This window comes from Biomphalaria glabrata, chromosome 15, assembly GCF_947242115.1.
Source record: "Biomphalaria glabrata chromosome 15, xgBioGlab47.1, whole genome shotgun sequence".
In the NCBI taxonomy this organism is placed as follows: Eukaryota; Metazoa; Mollusca; class Gastropoda; family Planorbidae; genus Biomphalaria; species Biomphalaria glabrata.
In genome coordinates, this window is record NC_074725.1 from 21,732,499 (window position 1) to 21,757,289 (window position 24,791).

Genomic DNA, 24,791 nt, shown 5'->3' on the forward strand with positions numbered 1-24,791 from the left:
ACAGTGTCAGTGCTTGTCAAATTCTGTTCTATCTTAAAGTCGGTTCAATATAAACCTGGATGGCTGCATGATAGTGCGGTTTGCTATTCGGATTGTCAGCATGATGGCTTTGTAGAGACAGTACTAGCTAAAGGGAGATAAGCTTTATTTAGAGAATTAGATCGTTAGCTAAAAATTTGAACAAGTTTAAGTGCTCGTAAAGCTTAGTGCAATAATATGGAAAGACAAAGACATAGCCCTTAACACCAAAATCAGACTGATGCGCTCTCTTGTCATTGCCATATTTTTATATGCTTGCGAGTCTTGGACGCTGACTGCAGAGCTAGAGAGGAGGATCCTAGCAATGGAATTAAGATGCTACAGAAGTATCCTAAGTATCACATTTAAAGATTGCATCACAAACCTAGAGATTAGAGACGGTTAGCTACAGCGATTGGACTCCACGATGATCTGCTAACTATTGTAGAAAACGCAAACTAAAACTCTATGGCCTTATTACAAGGTCTTCGGGGCTCGCAAAGACCTTCCTCCAGGGAAAAGTACCAGGAAAAAAAAAAGAAGAGGCAGACAGAGAAAGCGATGGGAAGACAACATAAAATAATGGACGGGCCTGTCATTGAGGGAGATTCTATCCAAGGCCAAAGACAGAGAGAAATGGAGAAAGAGGGTTGACAGATCTTGTGTGGTGCCCCAACGGTCCAACAGACTAACGGATAGGTAAAGGTGAAAGTGAAAGCTCAGTGGCTAGCGTGTCGGCTTTACGTCATGGAAGCTCAGTTTGAATTAGAATCTTAACAGAGAGTTTTATTGAAGAGAAGCTGTAGTGTCAAGGAACATCAGACACGAAACTAGACCATCCTTACGAGACCTTTCGTCATAGAAGACTTCTACACTGACTTACAACGTCACAACCTGTGGGCAGTTTAGACCAATAGCTCGTTGTCAATCACGTCGTACAGACCTGTGACGTGGCAACGAGCTATTGGTCTAAACCACCCACAGGTTGTGACGTCGCAGGTCAGTGTTCAGGCCTTCTATACTGACTGGTTTCGATCCATATCAGGACCAGAAGTCTTTGAGGTCCAGGGAAAGTAGTTGAAGACCTATTTTGAGAACGAATCAAATCTTAAATGTTCTCACAGTGAGCATAAGATACGGGCCCACACTTGCTTCATTTTCTAAATCATCTATCATTTGTGAAAATTTATGTTGTTAATCAGTCTCAAAGTGGTAGTAAAATTGCATAAAGTAAACTATGTTTACTGTTGAAGTTTCAATAAATAGTTTTAAAATACCGAAGTAACATTTGTTACGCGTAGCAACTTTTAATTTTAACACAATTTTATATAATAGTTTCGTTGTATTAAATTTAACTACGTGGTTATTCGTTAGGAACTTATTGGGTCATTTTTGCGCCCCCTTCCCTCGCGTTTCTTTTTCTTTAATTACCTAATTTTTGTTCCCTTTAAAATAAGATGTTAAATAGTTAGTTTATCTTCTGCATTTCCCTTACTCTAAATGGTATAGTTAAACTATGTCCTAGCATGCTTGGGGAATCACCTGAAAATGTTGCTTATTGCTACGGATGGTCAAGCATTAGCGTTAGGGGAAATCCTTATTTTTCAAAGACAACTTCACTCTACTAGCGACGTTCAGGCAAGGTGCTAATTTCAAGGTAGGCTACAAATATAACGGAGGTGCGGTGGCTAAGTGGTAAAGCGCTTAGCTTTCTATCCGTGGGTCCCGGGTTCGAATCCTGGTGAACACAGGGATTATTAATTTCGGCATCTTTAGGGCGCCTCTGAGTCCTCCCAGCCCTAATAGGCACCTGACATTAGTTAGGGAAAATTGAAGGCGGTTGGTCGTTGTGGTGGCCACATTGCATCCTTCTCGTTAACTCTTGGCCAAAGAAACAAATGACCTTAACATCATCTGCCCCATAGATAACAAAGGTCTGAAAGAGGATCTTTACTTTTACTTTACTTACAAACAAACTAGCAACTGCGTACCAAGGGTGCTAGACGCCTGAGGGCAGCAAAGGCCTGTGGATGTCCCCCAACCAACCATCTCACAATAGTGTATGTAATTCAAATTCGCACAAACAGTTACAAAAATAACAAAATTTACATATAATGTAAACCAAGTTAACAAAGGTAACGACAGAAGATTAATTTATGTAGTAATTCGCTTCACCTATGCTCCGGTGCCCGAAGCGGCTACCCACCAGCCCACCTCTTGGTACGCCACTGTCACCAACACCAGTAAAGTGGGACCTTTGTTCGATATTGTGGATAGAATGCGACTATGTAGGTCAGCACTTATCAAAGAACTAAAGGGGTTATGTCGTAGTGGTTGTATTACAGGCACACAGACAGCAGAGTAAGTCAGTGTTGTTCTTCTGTTATCTCCTACTCTGCTTGTTTGTATGTCTGTGTGTGTGTGTGTATTCAAAACGCCCTCAGTAAGTGTGCCTAAAAACATTTTGCAAACTAATTGCTTAAGCCAAAAGCTGACTTGTGTTATGGCCAGTGTCACAGGTTGTAAAAGAAACAATAGTTAATAATTATGAACATTTCTGTTTCTCTAGTATGACAGGAGCGTCACGTGAGTCGGTGTAGCAAGGGAGAGAAGTGCATGAGCTACGACAAACGAAACAAATGTACGCTGCTTGATAAAAAACAAACAACTTACAACAGCCAATAAACAATCATGATACATTTCAACAATGACTTTATTTAAAACGTAAAGGCCTAGAATAATTGACTCGTATTTATCACACAAGATACAATCAATACATAAAATATTACACTAGATACAGTCGATGCTGCAAAACCTACTATAATCGAAGTTATTTCTCTTATTAAATTAAAGGCAAGACATACTAGTTAGTCATACTTATTCTACAAAACATATTCCTTTCTTTCTTTCTTTCTTTCACAGAAGAAATGTGTACTTGAATTTATAGTCATGGCCCACGTACAAGTCATCGCAGTATAAGCATTACATCATAAATACATGCTGGATAGTTGATTATCTTCATCCCAGCAAACACATTATCCTCTAATACATTACATCATAAATACATTTTGGAAAAATGATGATTTTATATCCCTGAGTTTTGTGAAATTCAACAGTATGAAATGCGTTCTTTGAGTCAGGCCGTACTTCGTCCAAATGCAAGCGTTTTGAGTTAGAATGCTTGGCATGAATTAGTTGTAGGGTCAAAGTGCATAGTAATATCAACTTCTGAAAGGAAAAACTGTTATGATGCATGCAAACAAAAAATATTGGTAAAACTCAAGAGATTTATAGGTCAGATCCTTGAAGTCATTTTGAATCCAAAAGAAAATGTGTTAAGAGGAACTTTTAAGCGAGTCACGTCTCTTGCCACCATCTCTAAAAACTTGAACATTTACTGGGCAGACCAATATTAGAATATGCGTCCTCTGTTTGGGACTCCCCAAGAAAACAGAAGAAAAAAAGTAGAACATATGCGAAATAGAGCCCTGAGATTAAAAACGAAATTAACATTTAACAAAAGTAACATGGTTAGTAATAACACTAAACTTAGTTTCACTTCAGAACAGAAGTGAAGTAGCAGTACAAAATACAACACTAAACCATGATTTACAAATACAAAAACTCAATAAAATACTCAGAAAGACATGAAGGAAAACATTTCTTATTCCATATGCTAAGACAAATGTGTACCATTGCTTCTTTTTCCTTAGTGCCATTACAGCATTGAACTGGTTGCCTGAATCAACCATTGCGAAAAATCACTGATTTGCAGAGTTCAAGTCTCTAATTAACAAGCCATACTAGATTAACACCTGGGTACGTCTATTTTCTCTTTTGAAGTTACGTCTGTAATTTATAAGATAAGAAAAGAGAAACCCAATATGTAAGATTTCAGATCGATCTAGATAATTTCTTGAGAGAACACGTTTCTTTTAAAATGAAACAGAACGTTAATCATATATATATATATATATATATATATATATATATATATATATATATATATATATATATATATATATATATATATATATATACTAACCGGATATTACCCGCGGTCTGCGGGCCTTGGTTTTGGTATTACTAATCTAGTGGATTGGATTTAGATCTATGTTTAAACTTGGCTAATGTTCAAGTTTTTTCTTTCGCCCGAAACTAAAAGTAGATTGCATACATTTATATCAAATATGAAATACTGTGGAAACGGGTTTACCCGATTTGTTAAAAAGTATCCTACTTTAATTGTGATACAATTAGGTACTTTCTGTCTGTTTTTAGGGCCCTCTGATTGTGGTAGGGGCATTAAACATACACTACGGTCTCCGCCATGATCTAAGGAACATTTATGCCAAGTTTTATCAAGATTGGTCAAACGGTTTTGATTTCTCTTCGGGACATACATACATACAAATTCATACATACATACATACATACATACATATATAACATAAATACATAAATACATACATACATACATACATACATACATACGCCTTACTTTCTGCTTTATATTATAGATATGCTAATACCTACTAGCATTGAAAACTATCAGCAGATAAATAGTTTAGACAGAAAGATTGTGTGAAGAAGACGACCGACGTATAGTAATAACTAACCCACTAAACTAGGAACAGTACTAAAAATCATGATCAGCACTGGGCGTAAGCAGATCTAAAAATGTCTTACATAAAGAATGATTTTTTAAAATGCAAAAGTCGCCATTTTAGTTTTTTTTTCTTTTGCAGACGATGATTACCAGATTTAACGCCCTTTTAAACAAATGAAAATGAGTGAAGCTCATGACAACGTGTCACCATGTCGTCTGCCCAGAGAGTTTCTTTTGTCTCCATTACTTTTCAGAAAGATTTTATTTGTATTCCTTGGAAGTCTTGTGACTACTTCTGTGTAGCTGCTCTCTTGGCGTTGCGTTTTTTCTGAATTATTCTCAAGACGTTACTGAGAGCCAAGAGCAGCCCTGAGCCAAACATGCAGGCGCCTCCAAGGTAGAATGAACTGTCGAAAGTGCCCATCGCATCCCGAAGAGCGCCTAAAGATTAAAGAAAAAGAATGAAACATATTGACATAAAGTCCACGCTATGTGACGCTTTACAAGACATGTTTATTGTATACAGTAACGCCATCTTAATTGCTGTTTGTTTTGAAATGGACAAAATAAAAATGCTTAATGTCTTACTAATTTAATTTAATTTAATGTACTTTTTCTTTCTAATCAAAATTAAGATCTACCTGCATTAATTTCAAAAATAATTTTAATTATTGGTCAGATCTTTGTAGTTTTCAAAACGAATGAAGTAAATGGTAAAAAGCATTTTATTTCTTATTCAATATGCTAGGACAAATTCGCATAAGTTCTTTATAAGTGCCATTAGGGCATGGAATGGGTTGCCTAATTAGTCAGAAAGAAAAATTAACAGAGCTTAAGTCTGTAACAAACAAGCACGACTAGAATGACACATTGGATACTCGTAGGATATCGTAACATATAGTCGTGGTAGTCACGTGACAGCGTTTGTAATTTAGGAGATAATACATGACCATTAGACTCTGACATGCTGCATACAATTATAAGATAATACATGACATTAGACTCTGACATGCTGCATACAATTATAAGACAATACATGACCATTAGACTCTGACATGCTGCATACAATTTGTAAAATGTTTTACATGTTTCGGATGTTCCTTCAGAGTTGAAGATAATTACTTCCTAGTCCAAACCTCCCGCAGGACGACGGGGGATGGGAGCGGGCAGGGTTTGAACCCGGGACCATCGATAAATCTGTACGACAGTCCAGCGTGCAAACCGCACGACCAGGCTGCCATCCATATTATAAGATAATACATGACCATTAGACTCTGACATGCTGCATACAATTATAAGATAATACATGACCATTAGACTCTGACATGCTGCATACAATTATAAGATAATACATGACCATTAGACTCTGACATGCTACATACAATTATAAGATAATACATGACCATTAGACTCTGACATACTACATACAATTATAAGATAATACATGACATTAGACTCTGACATGCTGCATACAATTATAAGATAATACATGACATTAGACTCTGACATGCTACATACAATTATAAGATAATACATGACCATTAGACTCTGACATACTACATACAATTATAAGATAATACATGACATTAGACTCTGACATGCTGCATACAATTATAAGATAATACATGACATTAGACTCTGACATACTACATACAATTATAAGATAATACATGACATTAGACTCTGACATGCTGCATACAATTATAAGATAATACATGTCATTAGACTCTGACATACTACATACAATTATAAGATAATACATGACCATTAGACTCTGACATACTACATACAATTATAAGATAATACGTGACATTAGACTCTGACATGCTGCATACAATTATAAGATAATACATGACATTAGACTCTGACATACTACATACAATTATACTTGCATTATAAGTATTTCATTTTGTACACGCAGAGCTATAACGTTTTACCACTTTTCAGACAAAAACTAATTAACAGCTAAAAAAATGAAATCAATTATCCATCTTTCATAACTATTCTCATACATTGGAGAGTTTCATAAAGGGAGGAAATTTCAAAAATAGCAAGAATTCGGTATATCCGGTGTATGAAACACGAAAGTATTGCTAAGCTACACATTTTTAAAACCACCCAATTATGTTTGTGCACTTTTATTTTTGGTTGTATTGTAGAATTAAATTGAGTATCAAATTTGTTATCAAAGAGTAGATTGCTGTGAATAACATTTAGTATGAAAATCGCAAATTGTATCTTTCAAAAAATTAATGTAAAATAAGTTTGATGGCTGCCTGATCCTGTGCTATGCGCTCTGGACGGTCGATCAGTGGCTTTGAAGGTCTCAGGTTCGAGCCCTGCCAGCTGCCATCACCCCCCCCCCCTCTCCGTCGTCCTGCGTGAGGTTTTGGGCTAGGATGTAATTATCTTCAGTATCTAGAGGAACATGCGGAAATTTCAAAACGATAAACTATAATAATGGTAATAACAAGTTATGATTGCAGTGTCATTGAGAGACCTACGCTACCCTCAACGTGAAATGGCACTAAATGCATAAATTTCAGAATTTCCGAGTAGTCCCCGTATGCTGTTTAAAACTGCATTAACTGATAGATAACTATAATTTCTACGTTTATCATTAGATATTATATTATATTATACTAGACATATGTTACCCGCGACCCGCGCGTCTTTATTTGCGCATTACTGTCGATATAGTCACTGAGAGTGTTTTTTAAACAATTAAACGAAATAATAATGTAATAAGTAAAGCGAATGTGTCAATGTAAAAATAGTTTGAATGAAGCTCTCAAATCAAAATAGCTAATAGGCTTAAATCTATTTTTCAAATTAAAACATTTGCTTGTAGGCCTACATATATTTGATTAAAATTTGAGATGAATAGACTTAATTTTGTATGTTCATGTGTTAAAGTATAGAGTAGATCTTGGGGTAGACATAGATCTAAATCTACACTAATCTAGAGTTAAAAATTGGCTTTTATAGAGTTCATTCTGTGACCTTTTTTCATGAATGAATATAGGCCTATCTCAACACGGCTACGCAACTTTAGCGAACAGCGAACGAATGTATTAAAAATGCTTTAGAAAAAAAAATTTGAATGTTAAATTGATTAAAATATCAAATGAATGGACAATAATTAGTATGTTTATGTGTTAAAGCACAAAACTATCTTTGCAAAAAGAAGTTTTATCATCTTAGAGTTCAATAAGAGTTTTAGACCTAGACCTAGGAATAGACTCAGTAGAGAGATGTGTTAATGTGTAACCAATTGGTATTGTCTAATGAAAGAATGTTCGCCAGAAAATCTGTAGTCACAGATATCAGGAACTAATTTATGTAAAAAATGCTTTTCAAACACAAAATTGAAGGTTAATTTTATTATATAATGAAATCAATGGATCTTCTTTTGTATTTTCATGTGTCAAAGTAAAAAACTATCTGCGCAAAGTGTGTTTCTTAAAATTAGATCTAGGTCTAAATCCTTTCTATCTTTTCTCATGTCAACATTGCAGACATGGCCTAGATCCATAAAATACTATAGCTGTAATAAGAGTCGTACAACTTTATTTTTTTTTTAGGGTCTTAAGTTTGCTTTAGGGCTACAATACATACACTACGGTCTAAGTAAGTACCCAAGGAGCATTCCTGCCTAGTTTTATCAAGATTGGTCAAGCGGTTTTGATGTCTATAAGTAACATACATACATACATACACCTCACATTCTACTTTATAGTATAGATAGATAGATACAAAGCTTAAAGGACCTAAGAATATAAGTAAATAAAACACTTACCAGCAAATGGAGGACCAACGAGAGTTCCTATTCCCTGAAAAACTTTATTGATTCCGAGAGCGCTAGGCATTACCTCCCTTCCCACAATGTCAACCAGCACTACAATTTTTTGCGAGATGAACGCCCCTGTCATTGTCCCGTAGATGGAGCTAACCACAACAAAGGCTGGGAAGCTCTCCAGGGAGGGCACCAAGAAAGACGCGCCTGCGATGAAGAAGAGGAGCATGTTGAAGACGAACGGGCGAAAACGTCTGCAAGCAGGAAGATCCATCACGAAACCTGGAAGAACAGTCAGTTGTTAACTTAACACTTTTAAGTTTAATTAAAGGGCGAATTAATAATTTAACGAGATTAAATTTTGTCAACACTTCTTTTTGTATGGCAGATGATTAACAAGGGTGTTATGTAGGTCGAAACAATAACCAGCCTTCTTTTAGTTCTCTTACTATTGTACGGTAACCATTAGTGGACTCTAGAACTTCCTTAATTCCGAATATTAAAATTTCCATCGTTATTGCGATTCGAAGTAGTTACTTTTCATTTCGGGAGCCAAGCCTTTTCCATTCTGCCACCACGGCCGATTGTGATATTTGTAATACTAGGATTATTACTAGAACATTGTACTACTAGGATTATTAGTTACGTTTCCCCAACTAAAGTCAGGTACCCATTAAAGCCCAGCGCTTAACCACCGCGCCCCTGGAGATTTTCATCAAACGGAGGGAAATTCATAAATATCAAGAATTTGGTGTATCCGGTGTATGGAATACGAAAGTATTGATAAACTAGAGCAAAGCGCTTTACCACTCAGCCACCGCGCCTCCTGGGAAACGTAAAAGCGTAACTAAATTTGGTCACTGCTTTACAACTCCGTCGATATTTAGTGGAATTTTTTTTTTTCTTAGACCTATTTTGAAGTTCGCTCATCGACTCAGAACTTTTAAGATTTAGTACCGTTATGCATTGTCATTGTATTTCGACAAAGCCTTTACATTATCGCAGCTTTTATTTCGCACATAAGACCAAAACAATGTCACCGCCTTAAAGACCACGAAATTCAAGCTGTTCAAACTCCTTAAACGTAAGCAAACAATTGTGAGATCCTGTACCTACTGCCATGCGCCCGAAGGTGTCCAGAGCACCGGAAATCGTCAACACTAGGGCAGCCTCCGTCCTGGTCAAACCTTTCGACATGGCCATGGCGGGCATGAAAGTGAAGGCCGTCTTAAAAGCCATGAGAAAGAAGGTGTTGCTGACGCAGAAGATGATGAAGGGAACGTTCTTCAGCAAGTTCCAGTGGAAAGGTTTCGGCTTGGCGGCCGCCTCTTTTCTTTTGTGCTCCACCGGGAAGATGATGGCCAACGATGATTTGAGCCAGTTGTCCTTTTTATGCGTTTTTCTCCTAATCTCTGGCATGGAGGACGCTACATTCAGAGTCTCGCAGCTGGCCAGGAAAGGCTCCACGCCATTCTCCAGCGAAAGCATATCTACTTGGTTGTCCTTGGCAGGCAGGGCAGAAACTGTTTTGTCATCGAGGGGCACTTCATCCAGTTCAAGGGCATCTTTTTCTGCTGAACTTGGTTCAGAGAACTCTTTATCAATTGATGCTAGAGGTTTGCCCTCCTCTCCAACAGCTAGTCTTCTTTTCCGTAATCTTTTTCAAAAAAAAAAAAAAAAGTTTTTCATTATATAAAAAAAGACATAAAATTGAATATAAACATTGTAAATATATTAATGGAATTTTCACTGAGATCTGTGTACAGATCTGAACGAAGCAGGACGTTTTGGCGCAAGCGTTCTGGCGTGATGATCGTTTCTATGCATACGTTTTAGCGCGGGACGTTTTGGTGTGTACAAGTTTTACAACACTATATTTGTTCTACTTTATTACAAAGTGTGTATCAACTCACGCTGTCTGTCTTGTAAAAGTTAGTACACGTTATTTCTCCCACACCCAATCTCGGACAAAGTTGAAATTTTTGCAGAATGTTTTCTTGTAGAATCGAAAAATAAAATAAATTAACCAACTATTGCTAATTAATTATTTTGTTTGGTATAACAAGGGAAGATATTGTACTTGACAGATGGAGTGGTATAAGTTGAATTATTCCCCTTTAGGCGTCACTTGAAAGTTCGAAACTAACATTAAATATATATAAGCACTTTCCCTGGAACAGTGGCTAGAGTATAACATAGAGTAGGCTTGAGCACGTGAGTTCAAATATAATTTTTAAATTAAATACATTCAACAAGTGTTCAAGGAAACATTTACAGTTACTCCCTTCTTACCCAACTGGTCCAGACAAGTTATAGTTATAGTATCATAGAACATTGACAAAGCTATAAGTATGAAATAGCGCTTAACAAGCGCAATTGGTAAATATATTTCTAATAGCATAGATTTATCGCTGTTAGTTATCTATTTCAACTTTAACTACTTGACTGATCCAAACTAATGGATACAATGACACTAAATATAAGCTTTTTTTTTGTGAGTAGTTTTTATATTTGAAGACAAATTTTGTTTAAATATATTTGAAATTTAAACTATCGTTAAGTATATGTGTCAAGTTTGGTTTATATTAATTAGATTCTGGGCTCATCTAATTGCTAATCATTTAATTTTAGGGATTTTTCTAATATGTCTAAATTAATGGAAAGGATTGTCTCTCGAGACGTAAAATGCCACAAATGCCACATAAATGACAAAATATTGTGGAGCATGCTAATGGTTGAAGACTACGTGCTGTATAGAATCAAAGGTAGATCAACAAAAAGCATGCCTGCTGTTGTTTAATGCCTTACCTGTCTGCTCTTAAGAATCTCATGTGCATACTAAGTGGCCTAAAGGCCATGGCCGCTATTAGTCCATTAAGCTGGATGGCCCCGATAATCATAAAGGCACCCTATAGTAGTTTAGGAATACAATAGAGATTAAATTAGTTGATTCAATTAAGCGAAGGTTTTCTTTCCTACTCAAATGTTGGGTCTGATGCGTGGGAATTTTATAACATACAATAATAATATTTTTTTACCTTGTTTTTTTTTATTCAGTCTAAAGAACACCCAGGGCACAGTCGTCATAATTGAGGGTTTAACGATATACTCCTCACCAGAAACAAAGGTTTACCAGTTTCCATTGTATAGTGTTTATCATCGTTTATGATTCAATTCGGAATGGTTATAATTTCATTTATCACAGGGAAAAGAAGGAAAATGATATTGTTTCTGTAGCTGGAGAGACTATTGAATTGTGCAAACCTTTAAATACCTTGGTACTATCCTAGACCATAAACTAAATTTTACTGCAAATACTGATTATATCAGCAAAAAAGGGCAGAAAAGATTACGATTACTAAGAAAACTGTCCTCGTTTAATGTTAGCGAAAAGGCCTTGGCTATGTTTTGTCACGCTCACATCTGCAATATTTTAAGTTTCAATATCACTGCCTGATATGGCAATCAGAGCATTAAAAATAAAAATAAACTTTATAGAATCCTAACCCTAACCCAAACATCTATAAAAAAGCTATCAAGATCCTCGAAATAAAGAATCACCCTTTGTGTCAGGATTTTGTGATTTTACCATCACAATAGAGATACAAGACACCGATAGCAAAGACAAACAGACACAAACATTCTTTTGTTCCCCTGGCAATCAAATCATTAAATAAAAACAATCTGGTATAAACTTTGTCACATGTAAATTATGAGTGAGTCTGGTGTGAATGTACACTTTGGTTTCTTATAGTTATAATGTTTTTTGTTTGGTGTAATGCACAAATTGTAAGACAAATTTCCATATTGACAATAAAGATTATTATTATTATTATTATTATTATTATAATAATAATTATTATTATTATTAAGGAATGTGATGCTGAGTAGAGTATGTAGAGAGATAGAGAGTTTGGACTTATCGATGGTCCATAGTTCAAACCCTGCCCGCTCGTTCTGCGGGAGGTTTGGACTAGGAAGTAGATTATCTTCAACTCTAAAGGAACATACGAAACATGTAAAACATTTTTACAAACATTCTACAATAATAAAGTTAAAATTATAATAGTTTTTGTCAAAAATTTTATGAAACTCTTGTAACATCGAAAATGAATGTTTGTACTTTGAAAAGTTCTATTATTAAAAAGACAAATCACAAATAGAACAAGTGAATTCCTTCCCTTAGAACAGTGTTTCCCAAACTATGTTCCACGGTACTTTGGTATTCCATTAGAACTTAGGCCTGAATAGGTGTTCCACGAACGACTGGAATAATTAACTAGTAGGCCACCACGTGAATTAATCTCTCTTAAAAAAATAAGCAAAGTGTGTCGCTAAATACTCAGAATGTGAGAAGTGTTCCGTTAAGGCTAAGGGAAAAGTTTGGGAACAACTGGTTGAGCAACTAATTTCATTGATAGAATAAATAAATAGTTGACCAACAACTAGCACCACTCACCGTGAAACCATATTCTTCAAACAGTATTTGCACCAGGGGGACTATTACGAAGGCGCCAAAACCAACACCTGCTGACGAGAGCCCCTGAGCAAGGCTCCTCCGTTTGTCGAAATAGAGATTCAGCAGCAGCACTGAAGACATCAGACCCCGACCAATGCCTTTGAAAAAATAGTATCGTTCTAGTGTCTAGTTCGTCGGTAAAGTCAATTTTTTAAATACACCATTTCATGAAGTTTGTCTAATATTTTTTAAAGTTTTAAAGTCATGTCTTTTTATTTCTGCATTTGTATTCTTTACTAGGAAACCGCCTCCCACTCCGATAAGTGGATATAATCAAATGAGACCTCAAAGCAGTGCACATCGATGTTGACTTTGGGAAGACATGGAACTAGACAGCACTATGTGGAGAGTAAGGGCGACAGAGAAAGATGTGGACAGTGACAAAGAAAGATATGGATAGTGACAAAGATATGGACAGTGACAAAGAAAGGTCTGGACAGTGTCAAAGATATGGACAGTGACAAAGAAAGGTATGGATAGTGACAAAAATATGGACAGTGACAAAGAAAGATATGGATAGTGACAAAGAAAGATATGGACAGTGACAAAGAAAGATATGGACAGTGGCAAAGAAAGGTATGGACAGTGACAAAGAAAGGTATGGATAGTGACAAAGAAAGATATGGATAGTGACAAAGAAAGATATGGACAGTGACAAAGAAAGGTATGGATAGTGACAAAAATATGGACAGTGACAAAGAAAGATATGGATAGTGACAAAGAAAGATATGGATAGTGACAAAGAAAGATATGGATAGTGACAAAGAAAGATATGGATAGTGACAAAGAAAGATATGGACAGTGACAAAGAAAGATATGGATAGTGACAAAGAAAGATGTTGATAGTGACAAAGAAAGATATGGATAGTGACAAAGAAAGATGTGGATAGTGACAAAGAAAGATATGGATAGTGACAAAGAAAGATATGGATAGTGACAAAGAAAGATATGGATAGTGACAAAGAAAGATGTTGATAGTGACAAAGAAAGATATGGATAGTGACAAAGAAAGATGTGGATAGTGACAAAGAAAGATATGGATAGTGACAAAGAAAGATGTTGATAGTGACAAAGAAAGATATGGATAGTGACAAAGAAAGATATGGATAGTGACAAAGAAAGATATGGATAGTGACAAAGAAAGATATGGATAGTGACAAAGAAAGATATGGATAGTGACAAAGAAAGATGTTGATAGTGACAAAGAAAGATATGGACAGTGACAAAGAAAGATATGGATAGTGACAAAGAAAGATGTTGATAGTGACAAAGAAAGATATGGATAGTGACAAAGAAAGATATGGATAGTGACAAAGAAAGATGTGGATAGTGACAAAGAAAGATATGGATAGTGACAAAGAAAGATATGGATAGTGACAAAGAAAGATGTGGATAGTGACAAAGAAAGATATGGATAGTGACAAAGAAAGATATGGATAGTGACAAAGAAAGATATGGATAGTGACAAAGAAAGATGTGGATAGTGACAAAGAAAGATGTTGATAGTGACAAAGAAAGATATGGATAGTGACAAAGAAAGATATGGACAGTGACAAAGAAAGATATGGATAGTGACAAAGAAAGATGTGGATAGTGACAAAGAAAGATATGGACAGTGACAAATAAAGGTCTGGACAGTGTCAAAGATATGGACAGTGACAAAGAAAGGTATGGATAGTGACAAAAATATGGACAGTGACAAAGAAAGATATGGACAGTGACAAAGAAAGATATGGATAGTGACAAAGAAAGATATGGATAGTGACAAAGAAAGATGTTGATAGTGACAAATAAAGATATGGATAGTGACAAAGAAAGATATGGATAGTGACAAAGAAAGATATGGATAGTGACAAAGAAAGATATGGACAGTGACAAAGAAAGATATGGATAGTGACAAAGAAAGATGTTGATAGTGACAAAGAAAGATATGGATAGTGACAAAGAAAGATATGGATAGTGACAAAGAAAGATGTGGATAGTGACAAAGAAAGATATGGATAGTGACAAAGAAAGATATGGATAGTGACAAAGAAAGATATGGATAGTGACAAAGAAAGATGTGGATAGTGACAAAGAAAGATATGGATAGTGACAAAGAAAGATGTGGATAGTGACAAAGAAAGATGTGGACAGTGACAAAGAAAATATGGACAGTGACAAAGAAAGATGTTGATAGTGACAAAGAAAGATGTTGACAGTGACAAAGAAAGATATTGATAGTGACAAAGAAAGATGTTGACAGTGACAAAGAAAGATATGGACAGTGACAAAGAAAGATATGGACAGTGACAAAGAAAGATATGGACAGTGACAAAGAAAGATATGGACAGTGACAAAGAAAGCTGTTGATAGTGACAAAGAAAGATGTTGACAGTGACAAAGAAAGATGTTGACAGTGACAAAGAAAGATGTTGACAGTGACAAAGAAAGATATGGACAGTGACAAAGAAAGATGTGGATAGTGACCAAGAAAGATGTGGACAGTGACAAAGAAAGATGTTGATAGTGACAAAGAAAGATATGGACAGTGACAAAGAAAGATGTGGATAGTGACAAAGAAAGATGTGGACAGTTACAAAGAAAGATGTGGATAGTGACCAAGAAAGATGTGGACAGTGACAAAGAAAGATGTTGACAGTGACAAAGAAAGATGTGGACAGTTACAAAGAAAGATGTTGATAGTGACAAAGAAAGATGTGGATAGTGACAAAGAAAGATATGGACAGTGACAAAAAAAGAAAAAACGCGAGCCAAACGAAAAATGGCTGGTTCCAGTACCTCCAGAGCAAATGTTATCTTTACCTGCATGGTATGTGGACGGTAATGTCTCTCCAGAAAAGTGCTGCACGAGATGAGCCATAGTCATTCTGTTACTGAAGGAGGCCAACACTAAAAGTCTTTACTTGAATTTTTAACTTAAAACTTCTGCTTTTTGGCGTAGTAGCATAACCAGGAAGGCTCACTGAGGAAACTCAGAATCCACCCATGAAACAGATTTAACTCGATTTGAGGCAGAAAGATGCTCCCTCGCATTCCTCGTGTCCATGTTGAGTTAGGGTCACTTTATTGTCTAGATATAAGTCCAACGTTAAATGAGAAACGCAGTATTTTAAGGGGTTTAAGGAGACCTTGCTGTGAACTACATATTTTGGCACATCCAACGCAGACAAAACCGTTTTCACCTCTACGCCTTCCTTTGAAAGTATATTTCCAAATGTCTATTGTGGTATCAAACAGTCATTATTAGTTATGCTCAAACAGTTCCATTAACTCTTTCTCTCCGTTATTATTTTTCCACATTTTAAAGGAATTCTTCATTTTGCTCATTACTATTTCACTCCCCTGTTTTGATTGGGCTTCAATAGCTTTGTTGTTTGTTATCAGAAAATGTTGTATTTGGTATAGAATTAAAGGGAAATGCATTCTCTTATTATATAATTCAAAGTCAAGTTAAAAAAATGTAATATTAATTTAATTTAATTTAATTAGGTCAAATCAACGATGGTATCGTCGATTAGGAGAGAAAGAGTTAAATAACTTTAAAAACTTCGTACCAAGTAAAATATATGGATAGCGAGAACATTCCTTTTGAAACAGTGTTATATAATCAAATTGAATTCAAAAGAAAAGTGTGGATTTTTTTTTTCAAAGTCGCTCACGTGATTGTTTATCGTCTGCCCTTACCTCCGATTAAAGTCTGTGAGAAAAACAGGAAGTAGACATTTGGCGCAATGCCGTTCAGTATGAAGCCAACAGAGGTCAAGATGGTGGCAATGATCAGAGCTGTTCTCACGCTGTAGCGATTGATTACAGCACCGCATAGAGGTCCTAGAGAATTTAACTTTTTTTATTTTAATTGGGAAAATGGATATACTATAGGTAATTAAGTTTAATTTCAAAAACACCTAAATCATGAATTTTTCTTCTAAAAAATAAATTAAACTGATAGATTTTTATATATAAATAGGGATAATAAGTTTTACATACATTAAATAGGGATAATAAGTTTACATACAGTTTTTATTATATCAGTACATAATTATGGTGTAAACGTTTTGTAATATGAATAAGTAAATTTCATTAATGTATTTATTTTATAACAATAAAAATTTGACACTTTTTTAAATATATCAATATATAAATATGATTTTCTTTATTAGAAAACATAAGTCTGAACGTTTTTATCCGAGTTTCAATAATACTTTCATTCTTTGATTGTAGTTGTAAATCTAATGTATATTTTATTTTACCTTTTCAGTTCTAAGTCTTTGTTTCCGTTCCCAAACAAAGAGATAAGGAGGTACTCAATATATGTAACAAGCAGATTGATCTCCACCATACTAGCCCTCCCACGAACGCTGACCCCTGATTTTACGAGTACTTCATGTGGTATCGTGTTCCCTTGTTTCCGACTAAGTGAGCTGAGATTCCTCCAATCACGCCAATCTTCTGTTTGTACTCACCCATAAACAAATTCAAAGTGGACATTAGCGAACTGGGCCATGAGGTCAGTTGAGCACCTGAGCCAAATCTCTCCTGGTATTGTAAAAAGAACAGACCCTCACTCCTGCCAAATCCACCTGTAGATTTGGATGTAACATACTACATGCGCTTGTAACAACAGCATTAACAATCTAAGCACAACTAAGACTGGACTCAGTCTCTGACTCACTGTTGATAAGTTCATTTAAAAAAAAAACAAATAGCAATCGCATAGAGGAAAAATGTGAGCAAGACGCCTATATAGTAAAAGAAAAATTGATCTTTTAATTAATAACTAAAAAATAATATTGATTTATTCTTTATAGCAATAACAATTCATTAAAAAAAAAACAGCCCCCACACACAAAATCATAACTGAATTTTTTTTTGTTTACAAAATTATCTCTAACAGGTTTTGGTTTGATTGTGTCAGTCCTTGGGACAGCTGAAGGTAAGTTCTTTCATAAAATCTGTGTAATTAGTACCAAGGTAAAACAAAGAATAAAAAAAAAGAGATATAACTTTTTATGATTATTCTTGAATTTTGTATTTACATTTTTTTTCTGGAGGACGAAGAACTCTTTCAAAATGAATGTAGTTCTAAATAAGTTTTTGTTTTATAAGTTTAAGATTCTTCTCTAAATTAAATGAGCTAAAAAAAGAACCATGAAACATCTCTTTATATTTATAACAATAGTTGGTTTCTTCATGAGAGCTTTTTACTTTCACAAAATTTCTAAACATCATAGTCTTTGGTCTATAGTTTATGACACGCCAATATTAAGCTCATCAACCTAAGGTTTCGGTCTATGCAAGCAAACTATACTATTGTTATAAACCTGGTGGTGGCACAAATGGGGGTAGTGGTGTGTGTGTAGTCAGCCGACGCAAATCGCCCCAGGCCAGCGCTAGACGAGCGGTCAACCGTGACGAGTTACGAATGTCAGCCGAGACGAGTGTCAACACGGCGGTTCGGGAAGGATCGACGGCGGTCCGGGAAGGATCGACGTCGTGAACAGAGCTCAGGAGCGTCACGAGAGTTGTAGTCATCTGACCACCTAGAAACGTTGAGCGGCGTTCTGTCCGGTTCGAGAAGGCCAGTAGGGACCCTATATAAGAGCGGAGGTGTCGCAGTCAAGACGGTTGACGGCAGAGGTTCAGAGCCCGGTTCACTACAGTCCGGTCGACTACAGCACAGTTCAGCGGTGTGGTTCTGTACGGAGCATTACGACGGTTCAGTGCGGAGTACTGTCAAGTACAGTTGAGACGAACGGCGTCTTGATCTTGGTCTGTGATCGAGTCCGACACAACGAGCCCAAGTGTGTGAAGTCAGTCCCGAACTGTTGAACCCAGTGCAAGCCCGGAACGAGACGGAGAAGCCAGTGCAAGACTTGATACGGCGGAGAGATATTTGTTATCGCAGAGCTATTTGTACTGTTCTACGTGCTGCCAATTGTACAGTATTGGCTGTTATTTATGGACATTAAACCTTTACGTTATTTTGGAGCCCTGACTTGTCAAGTTCTTTAAGTTGGTGGTGTATGGTGCAGTTTGCAGAGAGCCTGGATAATGAGATTCGTAACACTATAAAGAATCTAGACTGCCTCACAGCTTTAAGACTAAGAGTAGTACAACGGAATATACAAAACTGAGGTTCTCTTGCTTACAAAGTTAGTTAGTTCCCCTTTCAGACCTTGCGATCTATGGGACAGACAGACATAATCTGTTTCTGTGGGCTAGGGTTAAAGAGGGTGTCATGTGGCCAGCACAACGACCAACTGCCTTTAATTTTCACCAACTAAAGTCAGGTATCCATTGGAGCTGGGTGGACTCAGAGGCGCCTTTAAGAATTCCGAAAGTAAAAATCTCAGTCTTAACGAGGATTCGAATCCGGGACGCCGGTTTTACCACTCAGCCACCGCTCCTCCCCTTGCTTAAAAAAGTTACCATTAATTAGCTAAATTCATTTACACTCTACCAGTTCTATTAATTCCCCATTTTCTTTTTCAAATTCCCATTTCCTTTCTAATTTAACTTTTAATTATTTTTTTTTTTGGGGTGGGGAGGCCATAAACAGTGATTTAAACGTAAAAATCTAAATGTTATGACTTGATGGCGTTACCTAAAACCATGTGGTGTAAGAAGCAAGCCAGTACGATAACCCATCCGTAGCCTCCGTCGGGCGCTTTCAGTAGCACTCCTTCATTGATAGATTCACTGGTCAGTTTCAATTTCTGGGGCGCTTGGCCATCCAGTTGAATCTCTACGTCCCCCTGTTAGGGTCAATGAAGACAAAGTGTTATTTTGGCAATAAGGGAAATGTAATAGGTAAAAATTTGGAGAGCGTGAAAAATTAGTTGACAAAAAAAAAAGTCAAGGAAACCATGGTAAAAGATCACTGTTGCCAATTAGAAAATACAAGTTACTTTGTGCTGTAAGCTAAGCACCAACGGAAGTCTACAGTGCTGAAAAGTGAACAAAAAAATCCATAACAACGTTTATTCAAATACTTCGCCTATCAATACTTCCCTATTCTGTGTGATCTGTTTCTGTTGTCCACGGTTAACGAGTGTGGCATGTAGCCAGCACAATGACCAACCGCTTTTACCTTTCCCCAACTAATGTCAGGGACCCATTGGACTTAGAGGCGTCCTAAAGATTTCGAAAGTAAAAACCCCAGTCTTTACCAGAATTCGAATCCGGAACCCCCGATTTAGAAGAGAAGCACCTTACCACTCAGCCATCACTTATGTATCCGTTAAAGCGTAAGTTTCATTACCAAGCTTCTATCAAGTCAATCTTTTGAACTGGTTTAAGGTTTGTACACGTTATTTTTCCCACACAAAATCTAAAATTTTGCACAATTATTTCTTTTACCTGACAATACAAGAATCAATTAAAAAAAAACAATTAGTTAATTAACTATTGGTAATTAATTATTTTGTTTGGTATCTCGAACAAAGAAAAGAAATCGTACTTGACAGATGTGGTGTTGTAAGTTGAATTAGTCCCCTTGAGGACTCTTGAGCCCTAAGTGAACATTATTTATGCATTTAAAAAACGATCATGTAAACATTCACCAAGATACCCTCTTCTTCCCTCCCTCTTCCTCAACTGGTCCAGACAAGTGATAGGATCATAGCACATTAAGAAAGCTTAAGCTTAAAAAAAACACAAGGTAGAAATATTTCTAATCGTACAGTTTTATTATGTTTAGGTCAATTGTACGTAAAATCACATGACTGATCCAAACTAATTGATAGATTTACACTTTATATAAGCTTGTTTTTTTTAAAAAGTTTTTTTGTTTTTTCTTGTTCAAAGTAATATGTTCAAAACTCAAAACAGTGGCGAAGATCTAATAGCCTAACCCAAATGATATCTAAGACATGTTTATCTTTCTATTGTCTTGGGCCACTAGAGCCCCTCATGAAAGATAAAATAATGTTTGCATAAATTTAAACTCTCTTTCTCTGTTTCTCTCTCTCTCTCTCTCTCTCTCTCTCTCTCTCTCTCTATAGTCGTGACAATAATCCTTTCAATTTGATTGATTAAATACATTTCTTTAAGACTCACTTCTTGAGAAAGCGGAGCATTGTTGGAGTTCCCGTCAATGAGTAGCTTCTGGGTCTCTTCAGCAACGTCTGTACCCAAGGTATTCGATATATGTTCTATTTTCACGTCACCATTTTCTACCTTGTCTAATCCAGCATCTCGAGTACCATCTACTACATCTGCCATAACACTTTGTCCATGTAAGGAAACAGGTTATTATTATTAGTTTTTGGTAATAAGTCAAAAGAATGCCATTAGCCGGTGATTATGACAATAATAATAAGTTTATTTATAAAGCACTGTTTACAAACAAAATGTAGGCTCAAGGTGCTGTAATAACATTACCAACACAAATGCGAGAGATATAATGACAAACTTATCTAAAAACGTTTTAAACAGATAGGTCTTAATGTTTAAAGTGGCGGAGCATGTTGTCTGTCTGAAATCAATGGGAGTGAGTTCCAAGCCTTTGGTCCGTGCACTGAAAAAGCCCGCAGACCGTAGCTTTTAAGGGAGAAACGTGGCACCACTAGAAGCGTTGAGTCAATTGAGCGCAGGGCTCTCTGAGGGACATATGGAGTAATCAGTTCTCTAAGGTACAATGGCATCTCATTGTTATATTTAAACTGATGACAAAGTGTGGCCACCTAGTAATCGATTCTCGCTTTCATGGGAAGCCAATGGAGCGTGCGCAAGAGAGTAGTAGCAGAATCTCGTCTTGTTTTTCGAAGGACTATTTGTGCGGCGTTGTTCTGAATACGTTGCAGCTTGACTATTTTGTCATCGGGTATACCTGCTAGCACGGCGTTGCAGTAGTCAAGGAAATGGAAGAAATTCATTAAATAAAACAAATGCTGATTATTTGACATTAACTGTATTAATGGGACTGTTTTATCTATGTTCATGACGAATTGCAAAGACTTTGTTAAGTGGATAGATGATGTTGGACTCACACCAACAAGTCACTTTCCCACTCTCTTATATTTTCATGTTTTCAAATGCTTTTTTTTTAAGTACATAGTTCTAATTCTGTTTCTGCGTGTCTCTGAAGCGCACCGTTTAGAACTTATGAACTGGTTGAAGACATCAGTTTTAAGAAAGGGAAACATAACGTCTTCGGCTATAGCTTGGTTCGCTCCAAAAAGGATCATCGCCAATGAACAGGACAGCACGTGAGAAACATTGGAGGTTCTTGTCAGGACAGGAGGATGTCTGAAACAGTAGAACGGTCGTTCCTGTGGATTGGTAGACATTTCTGAAGTGTTTAGAGGGCAATCGTTCCTGGGTTAACCACTGAGCTACCTGTGAACCCTTGGCAGTGGCGGCAGCAGTAAACTGTGTGAGAAGAGAACCAAAGACCAAGACGACTATTTATATTTGTATTTATATTTGTTGTGTTCTATCACTTCACTATAAATAAAAATCCGCCATCATACTTTGAATGAGAACGAAGAAGAAAATAAATCTTACCTTTCTCCTTCGTTAGGTAGCTTTCCTTAAAGTTACAACATAATACTGAAATCCTGTTAATCTCTCATTCTGTTTTATGGAAATGTCTTCAAGTTCTCTTACTTGCAATTCTGTTTAAAATTTGCACAATCTCCCAGATTTCGACCAGACTACATTCTCGTAAAGCGCTTGGTTTTCCAAAACGAGGACCCCAAATTCGTATCTCGGTTAATACTACGATTTTGAAGACCGGGATTCTCAAACTTGAGTCTACGCCACACGAAAAAGGTCTTAATTTCGATGGGCGGGACATGTAGTTCGTATGCCAGAAATTCGACTTCCCAAATTACTTCTTTAAAGGAAATTGTGTGCAGGAGAGCTCTCTCGGGGGGCGGGGGCGGGGGGTCAACACAAGCGTTATAAAGACAACCTAAAGAAATCTCTCAAGGAGTGTGATATGGACCTTCACGGCTTGGAAACACTAGCTCTCGATCGCTCCTCACTGCGTGAAGCCGTGAGCGTTGGAGTCTCAAGATACAAGGCAAGGAGAGTAGCCAACATGAAAGAATGCAAAACTAACAAGGCTGAAAGAAGAAGCAGGCTATCTGCAGTAGACTCAACTTACTCGTGCCATATGTGTGGCTGGCATTTAAAATCTAGGATTGGACTCTATAGCCAGCTCGAAGCTCATAAGGAATGAGAGATATACTCATCTTCGACCACAAAGGAGGAGCTATATATATATATATTAATTTTTTAAAAAATAATAGTTAGTCGTTGTGCTGGCCACTTGACACCCTTGCTTACCGTTGGCCTTTCAAACAACTGTGTTTTCATCTGCCCCCATAGCAAGCAAGGTCAAAAAGGGTACTTTTTTTTACTTTTATATTAATTAGATTGATACTTTATTGTCTTTAACACGCCCTCCTTGGTTTTGTGACATTGACTAAATAGTCCAGAGAATACAGTTTGCTTCCAAGAGTTATTGAATGAAGGCTGGTAGGGAGAACAAGCCCCTATTTAATCTCCGTGTCGCTTTGCTGAAAAGTAGATTCACATTTCTTTCTCATTTCTTTCACATTCAGGGTTTTATTTTGGACTGTATGTGAGTGTTTACGATATAACTATGAGGAGTTTAAGGCGTATGTTCTTGATTCTGTAAGCCTGTAAGCTGAAGAGTTTCCGCACGGTGGAGTGTCATAACCACCAACATCTTTCCTTTGCGTTCCTCATGGAACATAGGGCCTCATTAAAAACACGCTACTCTTCACGGTCTCTTGCTAGTTTTATAATGGCTTCCCAGCTTTTTCCTGTCCTCTCGGCTTCATCTAGTGTACTGAGTCGCCGCGTTCTTTTTGGTCTTCCTCTACGTCTTGTGCCCTGTGGGTTCCAGTCTAAGGTCTGTCTAGCTCTGTTGTTCGTTTGACTTTCCCTGCACAGCTTCATGAGTCTCCTTTGTGGAGCTCTACTCTCGTCTCTGACTATGTTTAGTGTTTGTGTTTTTGCTCTGGTTTCTATAACACTATTTTTTTCCATGGACAGGTTGTTAGCCTATCGCACAACCCCTGTGTCCCGGGGAGGGGGATGCACCTTTTGTCTGGCCTCTTCTCTAGCAGACCTGTCCGGCTTGGTAGTATCTGCCACTAGGAGTGATGACCTCCCGCCGGTATAGCTCTGAGGGTCATTATTGAGGCACTCAAGCTGTCACACCACGGCAAGGTGTGTGCATCAGGGGACGTAGAGTTTGTGGTAATGGAAGTGAATTGAAAAGGACTAGTGTAAAGTGTAAGGGAGATTATCGAAATAAATGAGAAAGAGTAGACGTGTGTTTGAAGAGAGTTACATTCTCTTTAAATAATGATCTCACTCGTGTTTCTACTATCCAATTGAATCTATAAATATTTATAAATAAAAGTGTTTTTCAAGTTTGTTTTAAAAAGACGTCTGTGTTCAAATTTATTTCAAGTTAAACGTTAAGAATTATATAATCATACATCGGTTTAGTTGTACAGCTGTTTAGAGCAAGGAAAGTTAATAGATTACTTTCAAATAATTTAGAATATCAGGCATTGGAGCCGATGGGAGATTTGAAATGTAAAGATTCAGAAGAAATCAAATTTTGTTATATAGATATAAGAAACGGTCAAGTGATAGGGGAAAAAAAACTTGTGTAAAATGTACATACAGAATCTTATCCAATAGATGAATATGGAATTCTTTTTATATATGAGTCTTCCAGATGTAGCTCCCACTCACTAGTACTCTCACGCAAACTCCTTGAAGAAAGAACGAATTAGAAAAAAACTGAACTTATATTTGATTCAATGATTTTACTGTTTTAAAATTCCTCCGTGAATGAC

The 24,791-nt window shown here is 36.7% G+C and overlaps 1 protein-coding gene across 1 annotated transcript; it reads right to left on the minus strand.

Moving 5' to 3' along the window:
- Positions 1 to 2,725: 2,725 nt before the first annotated feature.
- Positions 2,726 to 24,791, minus strand: LOC106056485 (monocarboxylate transporter 2-like). Its single transcript, XM_056013137.1, has 10 exons — positions 24,617 to 24,791; positions 21,004 to 21,172; positions 19,550 to 19,700; positions 17,409 to 17,525; positions 16,630 to 16,773; positions 12,883 to 13,040; positions 11,232 to 11,332; positions 9,536 to 10,080; positions 8,427 to 8,705; positions 2,726 to 5,068 (listed from the first exon to the last, which is right to left on the minus strand). Exons 2-10 carry the CDS (start codon positions 21,166 to 21,168, stop codon positions 4,917 to 4,919), a joined length of 1,812 nt encoding a protein of 603 aa, XP_055869112.1. The 5' UTR covers positions 21,169 to 21,172; positions 24,617 to 24,791; the 3' UTR covers positions 2,726 to 4,916.